The sequence below is a fragment of the Stenella coeruleoalba genome, assembly GCF_951394435.1.
Source record: "Stenella coeruleoalba genome assembly, chromosome: 6".
NCBI classification, from domain to species: domain Eukaryota; kingdom Metazoa; phylum Chordata; class Mammalia; order Artiodactyla; family Delphinidae; genus Stenella; species Stenella coeruleoalba.
This window is the reverse complement of record NC_137151.1, coordinates 74,346,287-74,371,800: the sequence shown is the minus strand read 5'-3', so window position 1 is coordinate 74,371,800 and position 25,514 is coordinate 74,346,287. Positions and strand designations below refer to the sequence as shown.

General features: G+C 35.0%; 1 protein-coding gene across 19 annotated transcripts in view; it reads left to right on the top strand.

Annotated features, from left to right (window-relative positions):
• SESTD1 (SEC14 and spectrin domain containing 1) overlaps nucleotides 1-25,514 on the top strand; it is a 262,393-nt gene that overhangs the window by 171,192 nt on the left and 65,687 nt on the right. For all 19 annotated transcript variants that reach the window (XM_079923851.1, XM_079923858.1, XM_079923862.1 and 16 more), the window contains 4 exons: nucleotides 2,910-3,001; nucleotides 6,077-6,185; nucleotides 16,631-16,721; nucleotides 20,703-20,816. In XM_079923851.1, the coding sequence (XP_079779977.1) occupies nucleotides 2,947-3,001; nucleotides 6,077-6,185; nucleotides 16,631-16,721; nucleotides 20,703-20,816 (369 nt within the window). In that variant the 5' untranslated portion in view covers nucleotides 2,910-2,946. The remainder of the gene's footprint in view (nucleotides 1-2,909; nucleotides 3,002-6,076; nucleotides 6,186-16,630; nucleotides 16,722-20,702; nucleotides 20,817-25,514) is intronic.

The window sequence follows — 25,514 nt, the reverse complement described above, 5'->3', positions numbered from 1 at the left end:
TGAGAAGTTGTCTGGAGCATCCCATTGACAGCCTAGATCAGCAGTTCTCTTGTTACTAGGTTTCGGGGGGGTCTGTGAGTTCAAAACTATTTTAATAATAATTCTTAGTACTGCCCCTTTCACTGTGTTGACATTTGCACCGATAATGCAAAAGCTAGGACTCCATCTTGTTCAATTGGCCCGATGTCACTGGATGTTTTCAGGGCTGTTTTATTGGTAAGCTGATCATGTGATATTGAGAACATCATTACTGGAACCAGATTGCCTGGGTGTGAATCCTAACTTCCCCAGTTACTAGCTTTGAGATGTTGGGCCACATTTAACCTCTCAGCCCCATTTTACTTTTCTATAAAATGGGGTTAATAATAGTAGTTATCTCATAGAAATGTTGCAAGGAGTAATTAAATTAATATAAGTAAATCATTTAGAACAATGTATGCCTTGTAGTAAACACTTGGTAAATGTTAACTTGCTTAATCATCATTATCAGACTTTTACATCTGGTCTTTGACAAGCTGGTCACCAGAGAAGGGAGCTTAGCCGTGAGTCTGAACTGTCTGGTTCTTGTAGTGCTGGAGAAAAAACTCATCAGGTCAAGATACTGATCTGGAAACATGAAGTGCTACTATTTTAGGTTAAACATGTAAAACATGAGCTTTTCCCTCATTCTTCCTACTAATTGTATGTTAGCCTGGGCAGATGTAGAACAAAACTGAATGAACAAATTGCAAACAAATATTCGAGGATAAAACTTGAAGAGAATATGTCATATTTACTTTGACAACATGTTTTCTTTTGTAGATATATAAAAATAGTAGTGATTTTTTTTAGTTGTATATACAAAAGCTGTAAAATAATATACTTCTTTAAGTAGCCTTGCTTGTGTAGCCATTATCTGACAAGTAATAAGACTACATCGTTTTTTTTCCAAGTAATCTGGGAATTTTTTCAAAAGACTACATTTTTTTCAGGGCAAGGCTGTGACTTGAGTTTTTAGCGCCAGCTGAAAGCACAGTGCTTGAAATGGGATAGGTTCATAGCAAGTATTTGCTGAGTAAGTAATATAGAGTCACATTTTCTGCTCTGCTGGAAAATTATTTTCAAGAGAGTGTGCTTTCTGATTACTGTAGTTAATAACACTATTGCATATTTGAAAGACCTAAGAGAGTAAGTCTTAACAGTTCTTATCACAAGAAAAGAATTTTTGCAACTATTTATAGTAGTGGATTTTAACTAGATTTATTGTGGTGATCATTTCACGATATATACAAGTATCAAATCATACTGTACACTTGAAACTAATATAATTTTCTATGTCAGTTATAGCTCAATAAAAAAAGAGGAGGCTGTTTATAAAAGAGTATACTTTCACTAGATGCAATGCAATTTTACAGTGTCCTCCAAGGAACTGTCACTATATAGTGATGGTACGTGGGTGTAGGACAAGGGAAGGAGGGATAAATGTGATGGAGAATACTCTCTCAGACATGAAATTAAGTTTAGGTGGCTAATATAATTGAACCTTTGATTTTCTTGTTATGTTTTGTTTTGAAGTTCCTGCTTTTCTTAAAATCATGCTTTGATGGTATATTGGGCTGGCCAAGCATACAGATGCCTGCCATGCCAAAGCTCCCATTTAAAGGAAACTGTCTTGCTCTTAGCCCTTGCTGTATGAATAGTCCCATTTTGTATTTTCCATAACCCCTGGGCGTACCTTAGTGGACACTAGAAAACTAAACCAATATCAGTGAATTATGGCTTGGTACAAAAAGATAACTAGGCTAATCAGATTTTCTCCTGGCAAATTTAAAATATAAAATGTGGAGAGATAGAGGCAGTTAACAGTGAGGGCAAAAATTGAAATAGTATATTGGGAAATAACTTGAGGTAAACATGAGGATAAGGTGAGTTATTATGTGTTATGGGGAAGCAAAAATATGAGAAGTGAGAGAAAGCCATTTAATAGTGGATCTGAAAGAATCAGATATTTGGAATTAAGCTGCGTAAATAAGTAGAGTAATAGATATTGCAAGTTTGATTAATTGATTCATTCCTTTATTCAACAAATAATTTGTTGAGTTACTGCTATGTACCAGGCACTGTTCTAGCCCAAGAGCATTGCTCCGAAAAACAGTTAAGCCAGTGATTCTCAACTAGCTGTGATTTTTGCCTGCCAGAGGATATTTGGCAGTGTCTAGAGACATTTGGTTGTCACAACTGGGAAGGGGGAATGGTATTAGGATTCTAGTGGGTAGAGGCCAGGGATGCTGCTAAATATTCTACAAGGCACGGGACAACTCCTTACAGAAAAGAATAAATAATCTGACTCAAAATGTCCGTAATTCTGAGATTGAGAAACCCTGCGTAAGCCATTAAGTATAGGCATACCTCAGAGATACTGCTGGCTCGGTTGCAGACGACCACAGTAAATACTGCAGTAAAGCAAGTCACATGAATTTTTTGGTTTCCCAGTACAAATAAAAGTTATGTTTATGTAATACTGTAGTCTGTTAAGTGTGCAATAACATTATGTCTAAAAAAACAATGTACATACCTTAATTAAAAATATTTTATTGCTAAAAAATGCTAACCGTCATCTGAGCCTTCAGTGGGTTGTAACCTTTTTGCAGTGGTAACATCAAGGATCACTGATCACAGACCACCATAACAAATATAATAATAGAAAGTTTGAAATATTGCAAGAATTACCAAAACGTGACGCAGAAACACGAAATGAGCAAATGCTAGTGGAAAAATGAGCAGTAGACTTGCTCAATGCAGGGTTGCCACAAGCCTTCAATTTGTAAACAACACAATATAGTGAAGTATAATAAAATGAGGTATGTCTGTGTATATTTCATAGAGTAATTATTATCTTGTAGTTGACATTTAACTTTCTGTGTTTTCAGAAAGGAAAATTTACTGGAGGAAGTTTACTGGAGTAAAATGGAGGCCTCAGTAATATTACCCATTCTGAAGAAAAAACTAGCCTTCCTTTCAGGTATGTTTTCTTCTTAAAATTGGAAGTGTTTGATGTATAAATTTGTTTAATCTTTTTTTCTTTGATAAGTTTGGCAGAAAGGCATTTCCTTTTTCTCTGAATGTTTTGTTTTAAAGGTGTTTCTGAGACACCTTGTACTCAGAATGGATAGCGGTGCAAGCCAACTCTGTCACTGTTGGTGCTTGGCAGCCAGTTTTCATTCTGTTCTGTAATTTGATTAAATGACCTCTACAGGGTAGATGTCATGACATCTCACCTCTCATATAAAAATGAAATAACTAATACAGGCTGAGAATAATTGACTAACCAGCATCTAAAGTATTGTTTCTGAAATATAGAGTAATTCATTTTTGTGTTATCCCGTCCAGCTTTTGTCTTCCATCTTCCTATGAGGGGGGAGTTATGAAATAAATTACATGGTTTTCACTTTTTACTGCTCGAATTTGGTTATAAGGCTTGAATTTACCTTCCATTATTAACCCAAAGTCTGCATTGACTAAGAAGAGTCAAAGAGAAGCTTCGAGATATATTGCTAGTGTGAAAGCAGTGGTGACGCTGGGTGTAGCAATTTTCTGGAATTTTGGACCATTGAGTAAATTTGCACATGCTTTAGAATAGGTACTGTGACCCACCTATTGAAGGTTATTTAAGTTGTATTATCTTGCTTTTTCTCTCTTATACTTTTTAGGTCCTATCAGAATTGTCTTGATATTTAGGCTACTAATGTCCTTTTCAGTGTATATTGTATCTCTCTGTAAATTGGCATGTTTTTCTAGTGTACATTATAAAGGAGAAAATAAGATATTGAATTCCACCAGTAATATTAGTTCTTTATTTAATATGTGTTTCTTTTTTAAAAAAACTTCTTCCCTTACCAGTTGACACTTACGTTTTCTCTCTATTTTTTTATGATATGAATGGTATTGTAGGAAACGTTCTTATTCACAGTTTGTGCATTTTGTACAAGTCCAGCAGTATAAATTCCTACAACTGGAAGTATTAAAGAGAATTTACGTTTACATTTAAAGGTTTTGTCAGATTGCCCTATAAGAATATTGTGGCAATTGTTGATCTCTCACCAGTGTATGAAAATGCATGTTTGAAAACAGAAATAGACCCACAGACATAGAAAACAAACTTATGGTTACCAAAAGGGAAAGAGGGGAGGGATAAATTTGGAATTTAGAATTAACAGATAAACACTACTAAATATGAAATATATAAACAACAGGGACCTACTGTATAGCACAGGGAACTATATTCAATATTTTGTAATAACCTATAATGGAAAAGAATCTGAAAGAGAATAGATATATATGTATGTGTATAACTGAATCACTTTGCTGTACATCTGAAGCACTGTAAATCAACTATACTTCAATTTAAAAAAAAAGCCAGTTTGCCCATACTGTTGCCAAGAGTGGATATTACTATTTAAAAAAAATCTTTATCAGTGACATTTTTGCATTCTTATTTTACTTGTCTCTGTGCAGCATTTGACCCTGGTGACCATACCTATCTTGAAAGCCTTTTTCTTCTTGACATCTGCCTTCTTTTGCATCTACACTGGTGATTATTTTGTTGTCCCTTAGTGAAAGCTGAGGGCATGAGGTTAAATGTAATCCTGTATGTTAGACCTGTGCTCTGCAGACAATTTCACAGTGGGTCAGAGTGCTGCAGTTCAGATATGAACCTTTTTGCAGTTTGGTTTAATGCAGGGCTTAGCGATTTTTGAGGAGAAAATGAGACTTCTCTGAACCCAATTCCTCTTGACTTGCTCTTGACCGTTAATTATTTCAACCAGTAATTTTCAAACTTTTTTAATAATAGAGAAAAACTTCTCAAACCAACAAAATCATTCAGGGGATACAGTTTGAAAACCGTGGTTGCAGTCTATTAAAAAAAAAAAAAACTTGTATTCTAAACAAAACAACATTTGCAGTTGAAGTCACTATTGATTATCGATTAAGTTGAACCATTTGAAATTGCCATTTATTGAGATTAAACAAAGTGGTTGACTATCAGTAATTTACATGGTTAATCTGATAAAAGATCATTTATGGTTGGTACCTTGTGAATTGCATCCATGTTATTCATAGGAATCATTTTTTTTCAATTCAGTCCTTTAACTTTTTAGTGATAGAGATCATATAAAATTGTTTGCTTTAGTGTTTGCTGGCTTTTAAGTTTCTAAAATTGCCATAAATGTCAGTTGGGTCAAAAGATGGACTTCAGTGTGAAAATCAATCATGTGGGGAGCTTTCAAAGAAGCTGTGTGTGTATAAAAGTACTAGTTATATTTTAATGCTTATGGAAAATCGAAGAGAACTTGAACATCCATGAAATGTAAGTGCGTTCCACTTCCTGGCTTTCAGAATTCTATATCCAGGTCCCGTGCGCTCTTCTCAGCTGGACAGGGCTTTCCCTTTATTGCCTCATGAACAAAGAATGCCTGTCTGACCTTTGTGAGTTAACTCAGATCATTCCTCATCACAGAATGCTCTTTTGACTTGGTTTATAAATTCTATTCATTTTTCTTAAGTTTTAACTTTTCTATGAAATTTTTTACATTTATTACAGCTCTTATCATTTTCTCCATTTTCTAAATCCCTTTTTATAATATTTTATATATTTTGTACAACACAGCCTAACAAATTATCTGTCATATTTCATACTGTTATTTCTTACGACTTAAAGTTTTTCTTCCTAGGTTGATAAGAAATTTGTTGTTTTACTTGCAAATGCTTACTGTGCTAGGCACACAATAGATGTTTGATGAATTGATTACAATCAGAAGCAGACTAAATGGAAGAAATTAAACAAAATGAGAATTGTTATGTTTAAGTGAATATTTCATTGGTGAATTTTTTTCCTCTTATTTTTTCTAAATTTTATATAATTTTGCTGTACTACTATAAACATTTACAATATATAAAATAAACAGCCATTAGATTGTTTTTTACTGATGTCTTAAACTTGTAATTGTTGTAGTAACATTGGATGCAAATATATTTAATTCATTTAGTGCTTTAATATCTCTTACATGTTACATGTATATATTTTTTTCTTTAATAGGAGGAAAGGACAGACGAAGCGGCCTCATTCTGACAATTCCATTATGCCTGGAACAGACAAATATGGATGAGCTGAGTGTCACCTTAGACTACCTACTCAGCATTCCAAGGTGACTCTAAAGGTGTCTTTTCTTAAATTTCAATATGTTTTCATTTACTTAGGAATGATTCCTGCTGTTGTTAAAGTATACTTTGCTATCTTATCTGCTTTTATTAGCAGTGAAATTATAATTGAAAACACAAGAATCAATAATATATGATGCCACAGCAGATAAAATAAAGACATTTTATATTCTTGATGCACTAAATGATACTGATTTCTAAAATGTATATACTGTCAACTTTTAAGGAGTGCAAAGATTGAGCATCTGTCTATATACCATGTAATTTGAGAAAACTTAGAAAAGTGAATTCAGTAGAAAGCTCTTGTATTTAGGTAGCTATTTCACTAAATAGATATAAATACATCTGTATGTTTTAATATATTGAATGAAAGCTATTTGGAGTTTAAAACATTTTTATTTTTAAAAAATGCAAAAAATGTTTACATTTTAATCCAAAGATCATTGGATTTTTAATTTTTATATTTCTTTGGTGAAGACAAAACTTAAACCTTGGTATTTGCTTGAGCCTACCCATCATTTCAACAACAAGAACAGAAAAGCCCCCTCCCCAGCTTCCTTTCCCATATGTGATATTTGGGGACTGAAGTCTGACTGCACATTAGAATCATCTGGAGATTTTTTCCAAAGTTTTAATGCTTGTGGGTCCACCTCCAGAGAGTCTGATCCAATTGTTTTTGGGAGGACTGCTCATCAGACTTTAAAAAAAATTCTTTAAGCTTCCCGGATAATTCTAATATGCAGTCACATTTGCAACCCACTGCAGCAAAGTGCAGGAATGAGGGCAGATTGTTTTGTGTGTGTTTGTAAAATATAGGGGTGGTAAAAGGAACAAAACTATCTTTTACATAATGCTCTTAAGCTCGATATAGTGAATTTTAAACATTTTAGTCAGAGCAAACAATTCTTTGTATCCTTTTCCTATATTTGCATTATTGACATAATAGATTATTTCATTTTAAACCACCTTGAAGAATACAGGGTTAAAATTACATTTTAGAACAACTGACTTTAATCACATCTGCTTCCAGTATTGGTGTATAATGATTCTGTTGCTGAATGTTTTTTCAATATTGGGAAAATAGAGGTCTTAAAGTGAAAATTTTCAGTCTTTTTACTTTCTGGAAAAGAAAGTTATCAGACTTCACAGTGTATTAGTACTGAATAACCTTGCTAATTCTCTGAGCTGCTGATTGCCAATTTGTATTATTCATCATTAGATAACGAACTGCTTTTTAGGTAAATGGCACTAGCTAAACATATAGCTAACAAATTATGAAAAAATATTCATGGATTCATAGATGGCTAAAAGTGTTCAGGGAACTTAGAGACCATCTGAATCAACTGCCTTATTTTACAGTTGAGGGAATTGAGACTCGGAAGTTAGTTACTTGCCCAAGATCACACAGCTAATTAGCAGTAGAGCTGGGATTAGAATCTGCAGTTCCTGGCACCAATCCAGAGCTCCTCATACTTCAGATGAATAGAGTACAGTGTAGTTGCATCTTATGTGGGGTGAGGTTCTGAAGTTAAAATGTAATGCAAAAATTACTGATAGTCAAAATTACCCTTGATAAATGCCTAAGGAAGAATTAGAGACTTATGAACTATTTTTCCGTGAACATGCTAGATTTTCTTCCAGCATTGGAACATGTCAGTCATGGAGGCTGAGTTCTGGAAGACACAGTCGGCTTGTGGTTAGGTGTGTGATAAGAAAATGCACGCTTGTATATACTAGAACCAGGATCAGCCTGCCAGGATGCTCACACTGTAGGGTAAATGACCAGTTTCACTCATGCAGCCTGTCTGCTCACTCTGGGTGTGCAAACAGGAAGTACAATGGAGGGCAAAATAGCGTACACTATTTAAACGTTCTCTCTCTCTCTTTCTTATATAGATATACATATAGTACTATTTCAGTGTAAAGTATGAATCAGTTTCTACAGAGCTACACATACCTACCTGCCAGCTAATAGAAAAGTTGTAAGTTGAAGCAAGATGAAAGAACTTAATTTAGCAAGACAAAATAGATACCTGGATACTTTATTTTTGATAATTGTTCTGCTAAAGTTTGACCGTCTCAGATATTTGTGAACGCCCTGACTTTTTAGCCTTCTGCTTTCTTGGATCAACCTCCTATAACTTTGGCGTTTAAAAATGTAGTTGGCAGCTTTATGGCAGTGCTTGCCATTTCATTAGAGAGCTAGAGGGTTTTTGAGCTCTTCATTCCAACTCTGGACAGTAGTTTATTAGGTGCAGCCTTAAAAACTGATTTTTCTCCTTCAGAATGCCTGCCATTAAAACTGCTTTTAAATTGTATTATGAGAGATTTCAAATACACAAAAAAGTTGAAGGAATAGTGCAGTAAACACCATTATGCCCATCACTTAGAAGCCTGCAACTAATGTTGTAATACTTTATCACGTATCTATGTGTTTATCCACCCCTCTTTCCATCCCAGAACTGTTTGTTTTTTTTTTTTTCAGAACTGTTTTTAAGTTTACCCTGTCAGATCAGTCGCAGCTTGGGTCTAGAAAGTTTTTCCTTTTTTAGAATGTCTGCATTCTTTTTGGTGTGACTTGTTTCTCCCAGACTCTGCTGTTAAAGGTTAACTCCTCCCTACTGTGAATGTCTCCAGACAGCTCCAGCAGTGTAGCTAGCTAATGCGGCCTCTTCTTTATAGGAGATGTCCAAAAGTAGTCTTTCATTGCAGTGAAAATGTTAACATTCTGAATATAGTAACAGCTTTTTAAAAGTTATTTAAAAATGGAAAGAAACTATTTAGTTCTTACCCATATTTTATGCTTAGTTTCATGACCAGGAGCAAGGTGTGATACATACTTATTTTAAATGGGTAACCCAGTACAGTTGAAAATGGGGCCATTTCCTGATTCCTTTACACACAGCTTGGTCCTAAACTTGTTTTTGGTTTCTGACTCTTGAGCAGAGGGCTGAGAAGAAAGGAGAAGTTCAGGTTAATTGTAACCTGACCTGAATACTAAGTTTATGTTCAGGTAACTCCTCATGTCCATGTCTGTGTGGAGTTCAGGACTAACCATTATTGCCCCATTTTCTACAAAGGGTTTTTAATAAAAAATAACAGACTGACACAGCTGGGCCAACCTGAGTGTTAAATTTTAGGAGAGGTAAATGGAGTTTTTCTTTTGTTTTACCAGCGATTGCTGTACACTTTAGACATAAACAACATGATTAGAAATTATGAGTCCATGACTCAGAAAGCAGAATCAAATTCAAGATTACCTTATGGAGATAAAGAAAAGATATATAAATTAATCTGCAAATCTTTTCATTAAAAAAGTAAATATTGAGATTAGCACTAAACAAAACCTCACAAGTAGATCTTTATCTCATATCATTTCTTTATATATTTCAAAATTTTAAGTCAGAAGCATATTCACATTCAAAGTATAAAATGAAATTTGTGTCAGTACTATTACACAAAGTATGATTATAAGATATTGAGACTACCAGCTTTTTAAAAACATGTGGCAAAACATATGCATCAGTGTTTCTCAACCTTCTTTGTCATTGTTATCTTTGTAAGGAGCCCTTTTAGGCAGCTTTTCCTATTCACTTCTGCTTGATGTCATAGAGTTTACTGTTAAATCAGTCTGATATTAGAGTGCAGAGCCATGTTTCATTTATCTCCATATTCACAAGGCCAATAAAAATGATTTGGAGACCTTAGGTGTTTGTTATATGGATATTGAAGGAACCAACCAGACTTAGCAATAAAGTCATAGAAACGACTTAAAATATATTATGAAAGGAGATATAACAGCTGTGTATGGTGAAATATCATTTGAATCCCATACAAGTAGTTTTGTAACTGCCAGAATTCTATGGGGCATATATTCTGTACATTCAGAATTTAAAAAAATTTATCTGTGGACATTTTTATTCAAAGAAAATCTTACAGAGAAACTAAATTTATAAAAGAGCTAGAAGTGCAGGCCCACAGCCATTCCTGCTCATCCCCACCTTCTCAAACTCCACTTCCACTGCAGTGCCCCCTCACCCGCTTTTAAGGAGCCTCCTTGGAGCTTACAGGACTCTGCAGAGCACTTAGAAGGTAATTTGAATATGAATATAACACTGATTGGTTCAGTATAGTCTGTGAGAGTGTGACTGGGATGGCTCTTCTTCTTTTTTAATTTATTTTTTATACAGCAGATTCTTGTTCGTTATCTACTTTGTACATATTGGGATGGCTCTTCTTTATTTTTGTTTTTTAATGGGACATGCTTCTCAGAAAGTTTAAGGCAGTGCCTTCCTTTCTCCTCCTTAGCAAATGCACTTCTGGCAAATGACGGTATAATTGTGTTGATCTTAGAGTTACTTCAAAGCACTGTAGTTAAATGCTCTGAACATGCTTTATGCTGTTGATGAGTGCTTTTTTAATATTTACTTCATTCATTCAACGAATATATATTGAAAACTTATAATGTCCGTTTTAAAATGTGACAGCTAAGCTAGCATTTCCTTTCTTTACCACGTATTTTTAAATTTCCTGTCTCCTCTGTTCCCTTTTCATGTGCTTAAGTTCACGTCGAGGGATGGCTGGGTTGTCAAGCTGGACTAGTACAGCAATAGCCAAGCTAATTTCTCTATCTCCAGTCTCTCCCCAATTTGTACACAAGGACAAGATAAATTTCACCAAAACAACAGTTCTATCATCCTTCTCAGTTTTCTAGGACCTCCTCTCCTTTCCACACAATGAATTTAATTCAGTAGTCATTTATTTTGTTGCTACCAAGTGCAGACATTGTACACCGTGCATTGTGAAGGCAAGAAAGACTAGTGTGTGCTCTCAAGGACAGTCTTTCAGCCTTCTTAACTGCTATGCCAAGACCTTGTGTGATTTGACTTAACCCTTTCATTTCATATTTCTTGAGCGCTTATCATGCAAGGCACTTAGTTTTATAGCACTTGTATTAATTAACTCAGTCTTCAAAATAACAATATTATTATCCCTATTACATAGATGAAAAAATGAGGGCAGAGAAATTTAAGAAACTTGCCCAAATTAATAACTGGTACCTTTGCTTATATTCCTCTTGCTCTGTATCCTTTTATGTTAAGTTTCATTAGCTCCTTTATGTCAGTACTTCCCAGAGTCTTCCAGCTGTTCTCCAGACTTACAGCACTTGCCGTTTCTGACTCTTAGGCATTTAATCATAATGTGTTTAATGATAATTCTTGAATTTTTACATTTATTATTTAAGTTTTACATTAAAAAATTTCAAAGATATATGTTTCCCTAGTAACATTAAAAAGGTGACGTCAGTGAGTGTAAAGTAGACACTAATTAAAATACTTTTATTTTACCTTTTCACCTTTCTAAATGATCTTAAGCTTCTTGAAGGGAGAAACTGTGTTGTATAATACATATTTTTTCATAATCCTGTGCAGTACCTCATATTGATACTTAGTAATCAATAGTCAGTGGATATGGGTTTCTGCTCTTTATCTTACTTAAGTTTCTTCATAGCTCTGTGTACTCAAATGCAGCCTGGCTGATCATTTTCAGAACATCTCACATTTGTTGGAAAATCAAACATGTAGAAGTTGCAGCTCAGTAAAAGCTATTTTGGTGGATAAGAAGTTTGTCTAGGCTGGTCTTGCTTTCCTTTGAAGACATTAAATTTGAAATGGACCTGGGAATTTACTTATGGGTGATGATTGGGAGGCATATGTGAAAAAGACTATCCTATACTTAAGGAAATAATAGATAACAGTAAGTCATTTAATTCTCATAACAGCCCTATGAGACGAGCACTATCATCCTTATCTCTTACATATAAGGGAACCGAGGCATAGAAAGAGTGGGTAATTTAAGTATCTTGACCTAGAACCTGTGGCATACCAGGGTTGGAGGGGGATTTGGACCTAGTGGTCTGACTCCAAGCCTGTGTTTCTAGCCACTGTTGTATTCACCTCTGTTATAATCACAGTGCCATAGCTATTGATAACTTTTAATATTCATTTGCATTTAACCTGCATCTATCACAATTGAGAATTGACATATGAAAATAACTATGGTGAACATAGTTGAGCATAACGGAAATATTTTTTGTTTTAACATTTTCTTTCAACAGTATATTCAGCGTATATTTAAAACCATAGCATTTTTCTAGCTCAAAGGGAAATTGTTGATCATCCAGTTATAGAATCATGGAATGTCATGATTAAGAAAGTACCTTAACGGTCATCTAGACCAAACATCTTCAATCATCTAGACTAACCACTTTACCCATACTTAAATCCTCTTTATAGAAATGCTGCCAAGTACTTGCCCAGATTAATCTAATTCTGTAGAGAGTCAGCATCTATAGAAGTTACTTTTCTGTTTCTCTCAAGTATTGATTTTTTTCAAATTTGGATTTTAGGTCAGTTCTTCCTAATTGTAGAAAAACTCATTTACGTCACAGAAGAAACATCAGAACACAGAGGTTTAATGACTTGCCAAGAATCACACAGAGATGACTCATAAGTCTTCAGTCACTTAGTAAATATGTGAGATCCTACAATGAGTTCCTCATCATTCTAGGTGCTGAGGAAATGGGTGAACAAAGGCCCAGTCCCTGCCCTTATGGGCCTGATGCCCTAATGATCAAATGAATATTATAAATAAATACATAGGGCTTCTCTGGTGGTGCAGTGGTTGAGAGTCTGCCTGCTGATTCAGGGGACATGGGTTCATGCCCCGGTCCAGGAAGATCCCACATGCCACGGAGCGGCTGGGCCTGTGAGCCATGGCCACTGAGCCTGCGCGTCTGGAGCCTGTGCTCCGCAACGGGAGAGGCCACAACAGTGAGAGGCCCGCGTACTGCAAAAAAATAAAAAATAATAAATACATAGTATGTTGGAGGTTCATAAGTCTATAAAACAGACCATGAAAAGAATTAAGGGAGGGATGGAGTGCAAAGGAGTGTGTGGCAATATTTTATAAAATGAGAAAGTAACATTTTACCAGAGATGAGTGAAGTGAGGGCCAGGCTATACAGATACCTGATGAAAGAGCATTTAAGAAAGAGTATCTTAGACAGAGGGAGCAGTAAGTGGAAAGGCCCTGAGTCAGGAGCAGGCTCAGTGTGTTGTGCGATCAGTAGGGAGGGTAGTGTGGGTGGAGCAGTTTGAGAGAAGGAGGGTTCTGGGAGAGCCCTCAGAGGGGCTGCAGTCAGAACTTAGAGGACCTCGTAGGCCATGGTAAGGACTTCAATTCTGAATGAGAAGGAAGGCCATTGTTACATTCCTACCGAGGAGTGATATGATCTGCGTCTTCTAACATTTCTAGAGGCCCTCTATATTTAAAGCTGGAAGCTGCCAACGTATCATTAAGACAATAATATCCTTGCTTTCTGGAAGCATATTATCTGATGAAGATGAATTATAAACAAGCAATTATAATAAAACCATAAGTAAAATTAGTGCCATTAAGTAAGTATAAGCAGAGCTCTCTGAGTGGAAAGAAGGAGCCCTTAGTCGTAATCAAAGAAATTAGTGAAGAGCTGCAGAAAATCCATTGACAGTCTCTTTCTAGCCAAAGTGAGTGAGCTTATTAAGGACCTGCTCCTCCTTTAATAGCTGTTTTAACTTAGGCACGTCACCCTTGAAAGGCTCTAATGGAGTAAGAACAAGGAAGTGGGGTGTTAATAGATTTTTTTTTTTTTTGGTTAGTGGTCTTAAAATTATAAAATGTTAATAGTAGTGTAGGAATTTACTAATATAGCAATGCAGCTACACACCCTTTATAAGAGACATAATATGCTTCTAAATCGAAGTATGTTCTTGTTAAAAACAGTTTAAACCATCACTCCACTTGTAGGATTGCAATTTTTTTTAAAAAAGGGACTTCCCTGGTGGTCCAGTGGTTAAGAATCCACACTTTCAATGCAGGGGCATGGGTTCAATCCCTGGTCGGGAAACTAAGATCCCACATGCCCGTGTGGCACAGCTAAAAAATTTAAATAAGCAAACAAACTATTCCTTTCAAGTAGTTGAAAGCTCACTTGATCTTACAATCTTCAAATATGTAGTATCTTTGAATTGTGTGTATTTTCTTTATCTATCTTAGTAAAATGTGAGAAAATTATGATTAAGGGTGTTTTTAAGTACTCTAAAAGATAAATTTAGAGTATTTTATGCCCTTATGATCACTGCAGATGGCATTTGCAAGCTTCATTACTTTCTTTGTCTTAATATACAGATTAATTTAGTGTGCTTTGAAATATAGATGTCTCGTTTGTGTAAAACTTACTTGTTTAACAAAATGGTTGTGTAACCTGTACCTCATAGATGCAGGTGCCAAATTATGGGGATGACTTACTTCTCTTGGGCTCTAGTCCCAACCAGCAAAGGCCCTCCACTGGACAGCTCCATGTATCTTAGCTCCCCTTCCTGCAAATTTCCACACTGCACTGATAGAGTCCCTGAGTTGCCGCCACTTCTCTGAAGACCACTCACTGACAGTAACTCTACTAGGCTTGTCTTTCTTTGGCTTGTATCCTCCATAAGTCAGGGTGGTCTTCTCCTTACCTGATCCCACAACTAGCAGTTAGATGTCAGATTTGCTTCCCCCAGCAAGTCTTTATGTGCTCTTGCTGATGCAGAAGAGATCACTGTATTATTGCCTTACCCCCACGAATGCTTAGTGGATCCTTTATTTTGTAATGCAAAATCCAAAAATAGAATACTTCAACATTTTTTTATTAAGATATAAGTCACATATCATAAACATCATTTTTTAAAGTGTACAGTTCAGTGGTTTTCAGTATATTCACAAGGTTGTGCGACCATCACTCTCTAATTCCAGAACATTGCCATCAGCCCAAAAAAGAAACCTATACCCATTGGTAGTCCCTCCTCATCCCATTCTCCCCTCCTCCCAGCCCTTGTCAGCCACTAGTCTGCTTTCTGTCTCTATGGATTTACCCATTCTGGACATTTCATATAAATGGAATCATACGATATGGACTTTTGAATCTGGCTTCTTTCACTTAGCATGTTTTCAAGGTTTATCCATGTTGTAGCATATATCAGTACTTCATTTCTTTTTATGATTGAATAATACTCTATTGAATGGATTACCACATTTTTTTTCCCATTCATCCATTGTTGGACATTCGAGTTGTTTTGGATTTTGGCTGTTATGAATTATGCTGCTATGAATATCTGTTTGCAGGTTTTTTGTATGGACATATGTTTCACTTTGCCTCACCTCTTGAACAGTTCTCTGCTTTCTTTGGAAGCTCAGCTTCTGTCCCTGCCTACAGAGTCACCTATTCTTCTTCCAGATCTTTAGCAATATCATCTTCATTCTTGTGACCTTACTGTTTCTCAATAGAATTGGATATCCTTCTCCAATAATCCTCTTGAGGTTAATGTGAATGTTTGGAGAGAGTAAGGGAGGATTAGTAAAATTCCCTGGACTGTTGGATTTAAATCTCAGGAAAGGGCCTGCTATTAACCTTTCCTATAATGTAGGCAATTGGGAGAACTTTGTGTGGAGAGAATTTTCACTAACAAATCCTTGCTCTGCTAAGCAAAGCTGCAGTTTCTTCCACTATATTAGAGGGAGGGCAGTTGAGATCTTTACGTTGTTGATTTTATAAGTAAAACAAATAGTTATAGTAATAATAAATAATAATAATATAGCTATGTAGTTTTGGTCATAGGATAGAGTTTTTCCATGTTGTTGTTGCATTTTACTAGGGCAGGCTTCTGAGAAGTGTTTAATAGGTACTTGAATAATTGAATATAATATATAGCAATAACACATTTTCCAACACTCAAGATAATATTGTGCTGGTCAAGTGACTAAGAATGCAAAAGTGAAAGCAGAGGTGGGTCAGACATGGTGTATTCAAGCTTTGAATTCTTATATACACCAATGCTACTTCACCTCGTTAAATTTCCCCAAAAGAACACCAAGAAGCTTATTTCCAATGGTTTAATAATAGCTTACTTTATTTTCTACCTGTTTTGAAATATCACTTCACAACCTTACACTTCTGGCAGGAAGGAGAGACAAGAAGTACGTCCACACTTGGCAGTCATTAGTTACCTACTTCACTGTGATCCCATTTTACAGAAGAAGAGATTGAGAGGCTAGTGAGACTATTTGAATGTTGCTTTGATTTCTTCTCTTTTTAAGACATTGAATTTACGTGCTTTTAGAGTAATTTTCTTACCAAATTAGCTTATAAATTGTCAGTGTTTCCTGAAATGAGAAAAATAAATTGCTTGAGAAAACTGAAAGGACACTGAAGAATTCATTTATTGACAGTGCAAACCAAGTCAATTGAGATTAATGCTGCTCCATGTATGATTACACTGTAAACTTTATTTAGGATTATTAAGAATAAAATAGGAAGCTTGTTTTAATACTCTGTAATTTTGTTTCATTTCAGTGAAAAGTGTAAGGCTAGAGGATTTACCGTGATTGTGGATGGCAGAAAATCCCAGTGGAATGTGGTGAAAACAGTAGTCTTAATGCTACAGGTAATTTTATTTTTGACTATTAGGAAGTGGTTTTATTGTACAGCAACAGATGAGGTGATAGTGGCAAATGCATTTTGTTTATTGGACTGTGCCCAAGCTTCTCAGCAGTGACTGAGTTCTGAAATGCACAGGTCACTATTGGATTGTTTAGATTCAATTCTTACAGGTTTCACTTGAGTAGTAAAATAAATTTCAACCTTATTCTAAAGGTTTGTAAATGACCAAAAATAATATGTCATGTTTAAGTAATTTAAACAACTAGGCCAATGAGTCTCAAAGTGTGAGGGCAGAGGTTATCAGACTCATCTAGGAGCTTTTGCACACTGTAGTAGCTGCATCATCCCACCTTCACCCCCTCCTAATACCACAGGTAGGGAGTACGACTGGGTAAGTCTAATCTGAAAAAGCTTCTCAGGTGGTTCTGATAGGTTTCTCCTTTCTGTTACCCTTTTTCCTTCAAAAATCACCAGGATTCATAATAGTCTTATATCTGTCTCTGATCTAGAAGAAACGTACTCTGACAGCTGTGTCCTTGGGGGCTTTAGCAGCTGACAGATAAGCATTTCATAAACAGCTGTGATTATAGAATCCCTGATCTGGTCCTAGTCTTATGTTTATATTTCCTTGTGCTCCTCACAGAATGTTTCTGTAATCCCTTGCACATAGTAGGTACCTAGTAAATACTTGTTGGTTTATTGTGAGAGTATTGAGGATACTGTGATCTGAAAGAGAAAAATACAGTATTTGAGTGGTTGAAAGGGGACAGATTGCTCTGATGTACCTGGGTTTCCTTAGAAGGGCTTGTATAGAAAGTAAAAGTTAAGTGAGTTAAATAAGAGAGATTATCTAATTTAAATGAAAGAAGGTGAAAAGGACATTCCTGGCAGGGACACTGTCAGTGATAGCTCAAAAATTAAGTGAATACAATGAAAGGAGCTGATGACAGGCCAGTTTGGGGGCAATATATTGGCTGTTACGTGGGATGTTGAACATTGAATTAGGTAAATATTAGTGAGATTGAAGGAAAGATCAAGAATTTTAAATGAACTGGGAAATAATCGGTAGCTGCTTTAGGGTTCTGTGGAAAGAAATATAATTTAAAATTTTAAATGATAACTAGGGAGAATGAATCTTAATGGTTTATTTTTATTTGTGATAATTAGGAAAAAGAAATTCAAGGGATGGGAACTGGTAATTTCAGTTTTTAGTTTTAGTGCTTAGTATTGTTCAGGTACTGTGCACTAAGCTTGCTATGTAAATGATCTCATTCAATTTCATCCTCACAAACTTGGGAGGCAGGTTCTACGATCCCCAAAGGTCTTCAGGGATTTTAAGTAATGTACCCATGGGAGTACATTACATGGGAGTCACGATTGGAACCTGGCACAACCTAAGCCCCAGGTTTTTATCCTTTAAAAGTGTATATTTACCAGTGGGATGTATCTGAGGTGGTTCCCAAATTATCTCCCCATTACCTTATTCTTAACTGGTTGGCCTAAACCTTCATCATTAGAATCACTCCTTTGGGTTGGAAAGGACAGGTTCCAGTGGATCAGTTTTCAAGGGAACACAGATTGGTGTCCCATAATAACTTTTTCTGTCAAATATGTTCCCAGCACTTTTGTATTCCAAACCCTGAAGATTAACTCTTCTCTGTACAAGTTGTTACAATAACTATTAGATGAGAAATCCATTAATTATGACCTTGTGTTCTTCCATTCAACTGTGTCACAGATGAGCTGTTTGGGACTTGCTGTTTGAACTGGACTTTGATCAGTGGCACTTTTGAAGAACAATCAATGGATGATTTAATCCCCTCTTGCGATTTCTTTTCTGATAGGTATTTTAACAACTTTTGGACTTATTAATAGTTAAGATTTTCAGAAGTTGCAATGGCCTGTTGTTTGCTCCTAGTCAAACAGTTTCTACATACAAAGTTATTCATTGCTTTTATTTCAGAAGGTACTGGTACTGGCTGTTTGGGAGCCCAGAGCTTAGTGCTGGCTCTGCCTGTAACAAATATTCTCTAAAATGAGTGGCTTGGTTTCTCTTGTTTCTCACAACTTTAATACGCAATGATTTTGAAATAATATTCTAACACAATCAACATATAAATAAACCTCATTCTACTCTAAATTTCCCAGCCCCTCTGATAAAAGTTTTGATAACACTGAGGTTTTTTTTTTTTTTTAACTTTATTCACAACCCAGTCATTGCAGGAGGTGCTAGATTTGTGATGTGCACAGTGACATGATTAAATTGAAAAGTTTTCTATTTTCCCCTAATCAATACTTATTATTATAATTATATAACATTATTATTCAGTAGTGCTATTTATGGTCTAGAATAGTGGTTGACGACTATTTTATAAATAGAGTTTATAAATAGAGTTTTATTGTTTACATATTGTTTATGGCAGCTTTCATACTATGTGGACAGAATTGAAATAGTTGCAACAGAGACTGTATAGCCTGCAAAGCCTAAAATATTTATTATCTGGACCTTCAGAAAGAATTTACTGACTCCTGGTCTAGAACATTTGGAATGGTATGTTAGAACTTTAGCGTCAGACCGACCTGCCTTCTAATCCAGTGCCATCCCTCACAACTCTGTTCCCTTGGACAAGTTACTTTAGTTCTCTCAAGCTCAGTTTACTTTTCTGTAAAATTGGAAGGATAACATCCACTTGTTAATGTGAATTCATTTATTCAGCAAAGATTTATGGAGTATCTTCTATATGTCAGGCACTGTCATAGGCTCTGGAGATATAGGAGTAACATTATAGATAAGGTACCTGCCATTGGGAAGCCTGTATTCTTTTTGAGGAGTCAGACAATAAGCAGTTAGACAAATTACTAAGTAATGTAACATCATATAAGGATAAATGCTATGTAGAAAAATAAATTGGTGAAAAGAGACTGAGTCAGATGCTGCTACTTTAGATAGAGTGGTCAGAGAAGGTCTCTCTGAAGAGGGAATATTTGAGTAGAATCCTAAATAAACTGAGGAAGTACTCCTAGGTATAGGGCAAAGAACATTCCAGGCAGAGGAAACATCAAGGGCAAAGTCCTGAACTGGGAGCAGACTTGTCACATTCTAGGAGCAGCAAGAAGGTCAGTGTGGCTGTGTTAGAGGAGTGAGCTGAGAGGGGAGAGGTGTGAGATGAGGTCTGAGGTCATGGAACCTGAGCTTGGAGGGCCTTCTTGGCCTTGGTAAGGGGTTTGAATTTTATTCTGGGCCTGAGAATACGTGAAGCAGGGAGGCCTGCTAAGAGGATATTTCAAAAGGCTGACTAGTCTGGGAATGTTAGCAATGTAGGTGGTAAAAATGGGTAGGTTTAATTAAGATATATTTTAAAGATAGACTTCATGGGACTTGCTGATAAAATATATGTGGAATATATATTAAACTCAGTAAATGTTAATTTCCATTCTTTAGATGATATGAATAACTGCATCTAGTAAATGTGAAATTGTATTTGTCGAGGTTTAGTTTTGTCCTCTTCTTCAAGTTAATAATCACGCAGAATCTTGGCCTTTTTGCATAATGGCTGGTAAGAAATTTATTTTGTGAGAATATTGATTTACGTTATTGGAGGAAATTCTCTAAGATGATTGTGTTACAAAAAATGTTTTTCATATTATAGAAAAACCAAATTTAATAATTTCTCAACTAAAAATAATCTTGCAGCTTAAATATATTCCTGTTATAGAGATTCAGTAAAATACAAAAATAATTCACATGTACTGTCTGTATTACATTGTTTTTTTGAAATCTTCTCTGAATCAGCTTGTCTTTCAAGTATTTCTGTATTGCCATGTACATTTTGAAGTTTGCAGTATTGCTTCTATTTTATTATTTTAATTATTTTCCAAAGGTCTCCTAGTTACTCAGCCTAATCATGAATATCTAATAATTTATAACTTTAATAAATTATTCATTTTACATGTATAATTTGTAAATTTTTTTTGTATTCTATAGAATGTTGTTCCAGCTGAAGTGTCCCTCGTTTGTGTAGTGAAGCCAGATGAATTCTGGGATAAGAAAGTAACACATTTTTGTTTTTGGAAGGAAAAGGATAGACTTGGCTTTGAGGTAAATATACTGTATAAGAAAATAGAAGTGTGTTATATCTTTAAAAACAGAATTTGCTGGTATTATTTTGTTTGTTCAGCATTGGATACTAAGCAGTGCTTATGCAATGCTCAATCAGTGCCTAAGTAATGATTAATATTTAGTCAGCATTCACATACTTGTTGAATGAATTATGATTCTTTGTCAAGGCCACAAATGCTTTCTTGTTTTCATTTTCATCACTCTTTGTGAATCTTTGGAATAAGTAAAAGCTTTTTATTAAAAACATTTTTAGGGACTTCCCTAAAAATCCGACATGCTGCACAGCACGGCCAAAAATAAATAAATAAATGAAAGTGAAAATAAAAACATTTTTATTACCTTACCAAGAAGACATTTAACTAATACTAGGAGATCCTAGACATTCAGAAATTGAAGTTAGAGCCTATTTTGTATGATGTCATAATTATTTCTTAGTATCTGGTTTGGTTTTGATACATGAACACAGTTATCCGTACTTTCCTATTGGCATTACTCTCTCCCTCTTACTTTTCTTGTGTGAAAGCTTGGTTGACCCTTGAACAACATGGGTTTGAACTGCACAGGTCCACTTACAAGTGGATTTTTACAGTCAGCCCTCCCTATTTTCGGGTTTAACATCCACAGATACAGAGGGCCAACTGTATTCATTGTACTTTGCCATTTTATATAAGGGAATTGAGCACCTGTGGGTTTTGGTATCCATGGGGTTTCCTAGAACCAATCCCTTGTGGATACTGAGGGAGGGCTGTACATATTATTGTAGATCAGAAAGAAGTCCTAAGATGGAATACAAATTTAAACAATTCAGTCATATTTTTCCTTCCACAGCCTATTAATCCCAGCTTCCTAGTAGGAGAGTTGATAGATACTAAACTTTACATTAGTTAGTGTGGAAGCACTGAAGGGTGCAAAACCTAACTCAACCCTGTAGAATCTAGCCTTGGAATGTTTACAGGAGTCAGACAATAAAGACTCATTGTGGACTTTGCCAGACTACAATAGTCATTTTTATTTTCAGTAAAGTCAGTTTTTCTTGGTATGGAGGAAAAGTCTCCAAGGTGTCTAAGATAAAGATTTAAGAAAATCTAGTTAAAAGTTTTTAAATGATGTAGCACAAAATGTCTTTAAAATGTGTGATTTTTTTCTGCACTTAAAAAAAATGTTAACTGCAGTAAAATTCTTCCATTTTAGTGTACAGTTCTGAGAGTTCTGACAAACACAAACCGGTCTGTAACCATCACCATAATCAAGAAACTAAGGAATATTTCATTACTCCAGAAATTCTCTCATGTTCTTCTGTAGTCAACTCCTCCTTCCATCTTTAGTCCCTGACAATCACTGATCTGTTTTATGTCCCTGTGGTTTTTGCCTTTTCCAGAATGCCATGTAACTGGAATGATAAAGTACGTAGCATTTTTAATCTGCTTCTTTCACATATGCATTTGCATTTGGGATTCATCCATGTTGTTGGATGTACTGGTAGTTCCTTTCTTATTGCTGAGTAGTAATCCACTGTGTAGATGTACCACAGTCTGTTTATCCATTCTCCAGTTGAGGGACATTTGGGGTTGTTTTCAGTTTTTGGTGATTATAGATAAAGTCACTGTAAACATCTGTGTATAGGCTTTTGTGTGAAGTTTTTATTTTAAGAGATAAAATACCTAGGAGTGGGATTCTTGGGTCATATGGTAAGTGTATGTTTAATTTTATAAGAAACTTCCAAATTGACAGTTTCAAAGTGGCTGTATGATTTTGCATTCCCACAGGCATAGTGTGAAAGTTCCAGCTGCATTTTTGTCAGCACTTAGCATTGTCAGGTTTTCTTTGTTTTTAAATTATAGTTACTCTAGTAGGTGTGTAGAGGTATCTCAGTGTGGTTTTAATGTGCATTTCTCTAATGATTAATGACGTGAGTATATTTTCAAGTGCTTGTTTGCCATCCATGTACCTTCTTTGGTGGTGTCTGTTCAATTCTGCCCAATTTTTAAAAAAGAATTAAGGCTTTTTGTTTTCTTATTATTGAATTTTGAGAGTTATTTATATATTTTGAATAGAAATCCTTTATCAGATATGTTGTTTGCAAAAATTGCATCCCCATCTGTTGTTCGCTTTTTCATTCTTTTAACAGCGCTTTTAAAGAAGTTTTTAACTTTGATGAAGTCTGATTTTTAAATTTTTCTTTCATGAATCAGGCTTTTGGTATCATAGCTGAGAAATCTTTGCCTAATCCAAGGTCACAAAGATTTTCTCTCATGTTTTGTTTTAGATGTCGTATAATTTTAGGTTTTATATTTAGATTTATCCATTTTGAGTTAATATTTGTATAAATTATAGTCTGACAATATGTATTTTATGACTTCGGTTATTTTAAGTTTGTTAAGGTTTGGTTTTTGACCCAATATATGCTCTATCTTGGTGATTTCCTTATGTACATGTGTTCTCCATGTACTGTGCATGTGTATTCTGCTGTTGTAGGTGGAGTGATCTGTAATTGTCAAGATTGTTCACAGTGTTGTTCAGGTCTTCTATAGTCTTTGTAATATTCTGTCCACTTATTCTATCAATTACTGAAAGAGGAATATTGCATTCTTCAACTATAATTGTGGATTTATTTCTCATTTCTATCAATTTTTTCTTCATGTATTTTTAAGTTCTTCTGTTGAGTTCATAGATTTAAAATCATTATGTCTTCTTACTGAGTTGACCAGTTTATCATTTCATTATTAAATGTCCCTTTTTTATCCATGATAATAATCTGGTTCTGAGGTGTACATTATCTGATACTAATGTAGCTACTCCAGCTTCCTTTGACTACTGTTTGCATATTGTATCTTTTTCCATATTACCTGTTTACATATCATCTATTCACCTATTTCTTTACATTTAAAGTGGATTTTTTAATAAATATAGTATAGCTGGGTCTTGTTTTCATATCCAGTCTGACAATCCGTCTTTTCATTGGTTTATGAGACCATTTATATTTAATGTAATTATTAATATGGTTGGATTAAAATCTTCCATCTTGCTAGATTTTATGTATTTTTTTCTTTTTCTGCCTTCTTTTGGATTGAGTATTTTTATGATTACATTTTATCTCCATTATTGACTGGTAATTTATATCTCAAGTATTTTTTTCCAGCGGTTGCCCTAGGTTTACAATATACATCTTTTATTAACGGAGTCTTATCTTCAAATAATATACCACTTAACACTGGTAATTCCTTAATACAGTATATCTCTAATACTTTCCTTCCATTGTTTACATACATTTTACTTCTACTGTAGTGTAAGCACACAATATATTGCTACTGCTTTTGCTATAGATAGTCTCTTGTCTTTTATAGCAATTAAAATAATAAAAAATGAATTTCAGTTTTACCTTCATATATGACATTTCTTTACTACAAACTTTTACTTTGCTAATATGTGTTGTGAATGATCATAAGATACATTTAACATATAGCATTTCCCATACTTAGTTTTCCCCAGGGCTCTTCCTTTGGGAAGCATCTCCTGGAAGTATGGTTGCTCACAACACCCAGTGTTCTTCATTTCTTTTCAGCTTTTTGGTTGGTATGTTCCTTCTGCCTAAAGAACTTCCCTTAAAAATATCTTACATTCCAGGTCTGTTGGCATTGAGTTTTCTCAGATTTTGTTTGCCTGAAAAAAGTCTTTATTTCAGTTTTGAAAGTATGTTCTGTTGGTATAGAATTTTCTTTCACTGTTTGTTTGATTTTTTTTCTTTTAGCACATTAACTATATCACACCATTGCCTTCTCATTTCCTTGGTTTCTGAGGAGAACTCTACTATTATTTGTATCTTTGGTCCCCTATATGTTATATATCTTTTATCTTCCTTGGCCACCTTCAAGATTTTTGCTTTGTTTTTGGTTTTCAGCAAAAACTGAAAAAATTTTTCAAATCTAGACATTTTGTAATGTCTAGGCATGTTTTATTTGGTGTTAATTCTGTTTGTTGTTTGCTGTACTTCTTGGATCTCTGGTTTGACTTCTGCTATCACTTTTGGAAAATTCTTAGACATTTTCATTTCAAATATTTCCTCTGTCCCATTTTGTTTTTCTACTCCTTCTAACCTCCAATTGCATGTATGTTAGACCATTTGAAAATTTCTCACCATTCTAGGTTGGTGCTCTATTTCTTTTTCTTTTTTGTTTCAGTTTGGGTATTTTCCCTTGATCCATTTTCAAGTTCACTGTTTGTTTCCTTGGCTGTGTTGAGTTTATTAATGAGCCAGTTGTAAATGCACTTTATCTCTTTTACCAGGTTTTTGGTTTGTAGCATTTCTACTGGATTCTTTCTTATGGTTTCTGTCTCTTTGCTGTAATCCCCATCTGTTTTGCATGTTGTCTTGCAGTTCTTCCATGAGAACTGTTAGCATATATCATAGTTATCTTAAATTCCATACCTAATAGTTCCAATATCTGGGTCTGTCTTACTCTAGTTATGTTGTTTGGGTTTTTTTCCTGACAGTGGGTTGTTTTCTTTCTTGCTTTTTGTATGTTGGGTGTTGGACATCTTGTTTAGGACAGTAAAGACTGAGATAAATCATATTTTTGCCTGCACATGGACCCATCTTGGTTTGTGCTAGGATTTTAGTGGGGCAGGGGAGGGGTTGGTTTAGTCTAGCCAGGAGTTGAATTGGCTTTGGCTTTTGTT